Raw genomic sequence first — 6250 nt, forward strand, 5'->3', positions numbered from 1 at the left:
GTGGTCAACTTGGGCATCCTTAAAAAAAAAATAATAAAATAAACTGGTTTGATATTAAGGACATTCACTCGATCTCATTTTGGGTGGTTTGTGCACTGCAGATGTGGTAACTTTATTATGAACATGAGTTCACAACACACAAAATTAAGCTCCCATCGTTTTTTTACAATCAAGTCTGTCAACCGTCGGAAAACATTCAATGTAAACACACACACACTGGTATATATACACGTACAGTAAATATCCCAGTCAAAATGGCTGAACATGTTCACAAAAATGAACAGTGTCATAGCAAGACTATTTAAAGCATATTGCAGAAACAACATTGCTTTAGTTCATCATGAACAAGTTTAAGGCATCACCGTTCATGGACATCAAAAACCTGCAACAAAACTCAAAATCCTTACCCCCCAGTAAAGAGATCTAGAAGTAGCATTTTTTTTTTTTTTCCAAGTTCCCTTTGTGCTAATTATTCAAGTTCAAGAAGTTGCAGCATATGACAGAGTCATCTTGCATATGGCACATTCATTTGTAAGCACCATATGGACCTTGCATATGATGGCAGCAGCGTGGCCTCCCCGTTACTGGTACCCAGCATTCATTCTGCTTCTCTTTCTGGCGCGCAGTTCCTCGAAGAACTGATGGACCGCTTCATATGTGACTGTCTGATAGAAACGGGGGAAAATTTAGGGGTTTTTTTTAAAAGAGAAAAGAAGTTAATACTGTCTACATCAAGATAGAATTGGCATTTCTAACCTTTCCTTCAGCAGCACACTGATCAATGAGGGCATGAATTGAAGTTGTCAGCTCGTTGAAACCTGTGGGAAGAACATGTGATTAATTAGTCTTCATCAAATCTCAATAATCTCCCCCTTTTTTTAAATTTCGTGTCATATGATTACATCCCAGTGGCGACGCTGACCTCACATCTCCCCCCCCCCCGCGCTCACCGTAAATGATCTCCAGCTGCTGCACGCGGTCCATGGAGCTCATCAGTGCCACGAGTGGGTGCTGCCCAAATGGCTCTTCCAAACCTTTATTCTCGTAGGCCAGAATGGTGTCGGACTGATCCATGAGAAACTGCACCTCGGCGGCCACGTAGGTCCTCTGTGCACAAAAAAATACCCCTCCGTAGATAATCTTACACTGAGCAGGGTCAATGTGGAAAACAAACACAGGCGAGTGACATTGTGGTGACCTTTGCCAAAGCCTATATTATTCGTAACCCACCTTGCAGTTTGTGCAGGTGCAAAGCTCAGAGCGCCAGCTGTACGGCCAGAACACTGCTCCCTGTCTTGGCCTCTTAAGTCCCTGGACCTGCAGCTCCTTTAGCCTGCAGGCCACACTCTTGCTCACGGCCTTCGCGGTGGCGGCGGCGGCGCCACCCGTCATTTGCTCGTGGGTCCGTTTACAAGGTGAACTCCGGTCCGCCACTTCCTGTTGATGTTAATAAGACGGCGGACAGAGAGTGAGTTACTGTGTTATCCTGGCAGCGGGGACAGACAATAACAACCGGGGTCTCGGGCAGCACAGTGCAGACTCATCTGGGGAAGTCTCAGGGGGGGGCGACGGAGACAGTGAAGTGATTGGGGCGATGAAAATCACCCGTTTACAGTAATCTGTCCTGTGAAGCCCGGCCAATAGCTGTGCGCAGAGCAAGAGAAGCAGTGCCTCTTGGGTCATTCCTCGTCTAATTGCTCAGACTCAAGAGGAGGGGAGGGCACAATAACATGAGCGGGAGGCTTCTCTGTGGCCCGTGAGCTCATCTTTACACTCCAGCCCCACCTAGTGGCAGACGTTTGGCAGTAAAAAACACAGCAGCAAATCATTGCAGTGAACAGTACAAGAGTTATCAGAATCGACTTGATCGGCCAAGTTTGCCATCTTGATCTCGTCTCGATCATGTGACCACATTTCTCTCTTAAGACCCAAAATATTAAACGCCACAGCTTGGTTGATTTATATTATTTAAAATGACATAAATGAATTGTTAAATGCTGATGTAATGTTGTCCTAAGACTGAACTCTCTCTTCCTCTAGGAAAACGCTGATGAGTGCTGAATGAGAATGATCTCCCTTAAATAAATAATATGTGTTTTTAGCCATCAGCCATGTGCTATTTGTAACACTGACGTCCTCATTACTGAATTTAAGCTTTATAAAAATCCTCTGTGAGCTCAGTTTAACTCTTTATCTGATTTTTTTTCCCTCTCAATATGGCAAACGCTCCATGCTGTCATATCTCTTCATGACTGACCACACACGTTTTCCCGTATGTAAAGTGATGTTAAGCGCGTGGCCCTCTGAAGCACCGTTTCTCACCTCCTGCTTTGCATCACTGGTGGACGGTTCCTCATCCGCACTCTGACTGCACTCATGGGCTTCTTCCGTTTCACCCTGTTCCTCCACGTCCACCTCCTCCTCCATCTCCTTCTCTGGACCACTGACGCTGATAACAGGTGGCACTGGAGGGAAAGAAGAAGAACTTATTTTTCTCTAAGTTGTATTAGACAAGATAAAAACAAGACTATAGCTCCCCTATATACAGTATATACAATACACTTTCCTGATGTTATAAGTTAACTTTTTTCTTTTCAGTGCATTGTGTTTGCGTTCAATAGAACTTTAGTGGCTAAATTTGACCACGGAAAGCCAAATAACAGCGCAGGAGAGTCAGTTACCTGCAAAGTGAGCAGCGTATGTCCATAAGGAGGGAGTCCTGTTCATGCAGGCCTCACACACCATCTCTTGCAGCTCCTCAGGTTCCACTACAGGGCAGCCCAGGTGCTGCAGAAGACAAAAAGGGACTGGAGTTCAAATGTGAATCAGAAAGAAGGAAGTGCTTTTTTTATCTTTGTGATAATCTGCCATGTGCTCACCCTGCTATGAAACCAGTCCTCACAGATGACACACTGGATCATTTCGTCATCCTCCTGTCGGATAATACGCAGTCACAGATGAGAGAGAGAACGTAAACAAACAAAACAAATGGAATTTTATGCATGAGAAATATGTGACTCAAAGCTATACCCGGTCGTCTACGTCTGGGTACGGCCGGTCACACGTGCAGTAGAGGCCCCTGAAGTTGTGATTGTAGTGATTTCTGGCATTTTCGTCGTCTTTGGCCTGTAAAGACAACAGGAGGAATGACTCTGACAACAGACGGCGCAGTGTGTACGCGCTGCGTGACTCATATTCAGCTCGAGGCTACGAAAGCAGTTGGAGGACTCACGGTCGTCAGCTGGCACTGGAAATCCCCAAACTTGCTATTTCCACAGTCACAGCGAAAGTTTCTGCACAGGGAGATAGAAAACAGAGACTTCAGCGACTCATTTGTGTTATCATCAGTACCACATGGAGAGTTCAGCGTCCTTAAATACCTTTTTGTATACAGTTCAAAAATATCGTGTCCGTCGTGGCATTTATTGGCACAGGCCAGACAAATCCCAGCAGGCTCTGCTGCACTGGGAGTGCAAGTGTTGCATGCAAACACGGCCTGTCTCTTCACATAACCCTGCAACGACAAAATGAATACACTTCATTTGAATTATTCATTGTCCGCCTGTAGCGCTCTTGCCTTTGCAGCAAGAAGACCCGGGGGTTCATGACCCGGGCGGAACAAGGGGTCTTTCTGTGTGGAGTTTGCGTGTTCTCCTTGTGTGTTCGGGGTTTTCTCAGAGTTCCCCCTCCCACAGTCCAAAAACATGCAGATTTGGGGATTTTGGGGACTGAATTGATGAGAAGTGTGAGAGTGGACGGTTGCTTGTCTCTATCCCTGTGATGTACTGACAAACCTTTTGCCCCATGTCAGCTGAGATTGACACCCTGTGACCCTCATATGGAGGCTAAAGTGATAGAAGAGGAGTACTGATTGTGTCCGATAATGTTTTTCTCTTCTAATCGTTGATGACACGCGCCACCTACTGCTAAATCTGCTTTAATGGACCCATATCTTAAAAATATCCTCCTCAACCTTAATATTATTTGCCACTATTGTCATTGGAGGGCAATATCCAATCCAAAAGTACTATTAATTTTCTTCATTATTATGATTATGCATCAATGAAATGTCAAATTTGATATTTATTGGTACAATTTTTTATGTGTATGTTGTTTTATGTGATTGCCCTTGTTTTTGTTGTTCTCAAAGTTTTACAGAAATACTGCGGTGGTATGTAATTATATAATTTCACAACAGAAAGTAATAAGGGACATGTGTGTATCTATATAAAGATACATATATGGGAAACATTGGTATAGATAAAAGTGCAGCACTTGTATTTGAGGTGAAACCAGAGTTGAATGGGTGAGGAAGGTGATGTGATGGTGGCGCAGTGCAGGGGGGTTCGTCTTACCCGGGAATAGGAGCAGTTTTGCGCGTCGCTTCCACTCAGAACACACAGAGCTCTCTCCATCTCCTCCTCGCTGACAACAACATCGTCGAGGACGCACGACTCCGCTTTGTTTTCTGCCATTCTGGAGGACAAAAATGTTCAAAGAAAAACACAAAGAATCCGCAGCGCGACAGTGTTGACAAACCAGTGTGTCTGTGCCCGTGTTCCGGGCGGGAGTTTGCGCCAACACCACGTGGCGGAAGTGACGCAGGATCATTGAAATCGATCAACACAACAAGGAAGCTGCTGCACTTTAGGAGGTACAGAATGTTTTATTTGAAGAAGACTGTTGTTGTCAATTCTTATTAAAATGGGGGCCTTAACGCTCTGGATTTTCACACTTTAAATAAAATGTTCAAAATTAATTGGATAAAGCAACTTTTCAAAAAACCACACATCAATTTGGAATATTATACGTACTAGGTGGCATTAGTTTTTTTTATTATGTGCAATTATAATATTGATTAAAAAAATCCCTGTTAAAATGTCAGAGTTTAAGAAACAATAGAGGCTTGATGACCTTTTTCTTTTAACCTTATGTTAAAATACTTTAAATTACGTTTTTTAATCTATGGCAACATTAAAACTATTAATTATTGTTCAGAACGATCTATTGATTCATTTTGGGAACCATTATTCAGAAACTTTCAATGAATAATGAGTTAATTGAAGGTTCTAATAATAAAAAAAACCAGCTTGAATTATTTACCACTCTTCATAACAACATTTTGTAACAATTGGAAGATAAGATAAACAGAAACTGATATCTGTGCTGTTAAATACAACATTTTTACAAAAGTTAGTGAAAACAAACAAACCTGTGCTGATGGTAGATGGTCCAGAGAAGAACTGTGCTCCCCACAGCCTCCAGCAGTGTCTGTGCTTTTGTTTACTTTTCTTTTGACTGGTTTGTTTTGTTCTGGTTTTTCAAAACATGGTCATTTTTTTGAGTGTTCGGAAACGTCCTGTTTACTATTTTTTGTATTTATACGGATAAACATTATACTTCACATGAGGGACATGAATGAATGATTCAGACTGGTCTCAGGTAATCAAATAACAGATATTGTCTAAATAATATAGGCCGAAATATAGGTTCTCAAATTATGAACAGTGGGGCCTTTTGAAAAAAATTATAGACCTGTACAGTATACAGACATCTTCAAGAACTGATTCCCTGACTTTCTGCTATCCTATGGAAGCCTGTTTGCATCAGTTATATATATATATATATATATATATGTGTATATGTATATATATGTATATGTATATATGTGTGTATATATGTATATATGTATATATGTATGTATATATGTATATATGTGTATATATGTATATGTATATATGTATCATAATTATGAGAAAGTATCTCATTATTTTAACAAAGTATCTCATTATTATAGCAAAGTATCTCATTTTTATGAGATAGGAAGTCATTATAATGAGAAAAGTATGTATATATGTATATATACATATGTATACATATACTGTATATAAATATTCCCTTACTAGAAAAGAAATGCCATTTATGTCTCTTGTGTCTTGTGCTGTTATAATCACTTCTGTTTTTTAAAATTAAAAATGAAACAAAAATAAATAAAGAAGAAAAAAATTCAAATGCATGTTACGCTGGTTTTCCAGTGGGTGGCGCCACTGTGCCAGTGTCTCCAGCGCCTGCTCCAGAATGTGTGCTCACTGTTGCAGGGTAACAACACACCGCTCGTGGGCGCTCTCGTTATGTAAGCTGCTACGTGCCAAAAAAAAACAAAAAAACATGAAAGATCACTTCATTGTGCAATAGACATTTGGTTTGTATGAAAACCTGCTCACCGAGCCACGTTTCGTCTTTAGGCTTC

The 6250-nt window shown here is 41.4% G+C and overlaps 1 protein-coding gene across 1 annotated transcript; it reads right to left on the reverse strand.

The window, feature by feature from the left end:
* Nucleotides 1-74: 74 nt before the first annotated feature.
* LOC131445240 (putative E3 ubiquitin-protein ligase UBR7) lies at nucleotides 75-4587 on the reverse strand. The gene is made up of 11 exons (XM_058616179.1): nucleotides 4356-4587; nucleotides 3381-3514; nucleotides 3233-3293; nucleotides 3031-3126; nucleotides 2880-2933; nucleotides 2682-2787; nucleotides 2323-2465; nucleotides 1231-1437; nucleotides 951-1107; nucleotides 757-818; nucleotides 75-665 (listed from the first exon to the last, which is right to left on the reverse strand). Exons 1-11 carry the CDS (start codon nucleotides 4473-4475, stop codon nucleotides 582-584), a joined length of 1224 nt encoding a protein of 407 aa, XP_058472162.1. The 5' UTR covers nucleotides 4476-4587; the 3' UTR covers nucleotides 75-581.
* Between the last annotated feature and the right edge of the window lie 1663 nt (nucleotides 4588-6250).

This window comes from Solea solea, chromosome 18 (assembly GCF_958295425.1).
Source record: "Solea solea chromosome 18, fSolSol10.1, whole genome shotgun sequence".
NCBI classification, from domain to species: domain Eukaryota; kingdom Metazoa; phylum Chordata; class Actinopteri; order Pleuronectiformes; family Soleidae; genus Solea; species Solea solea.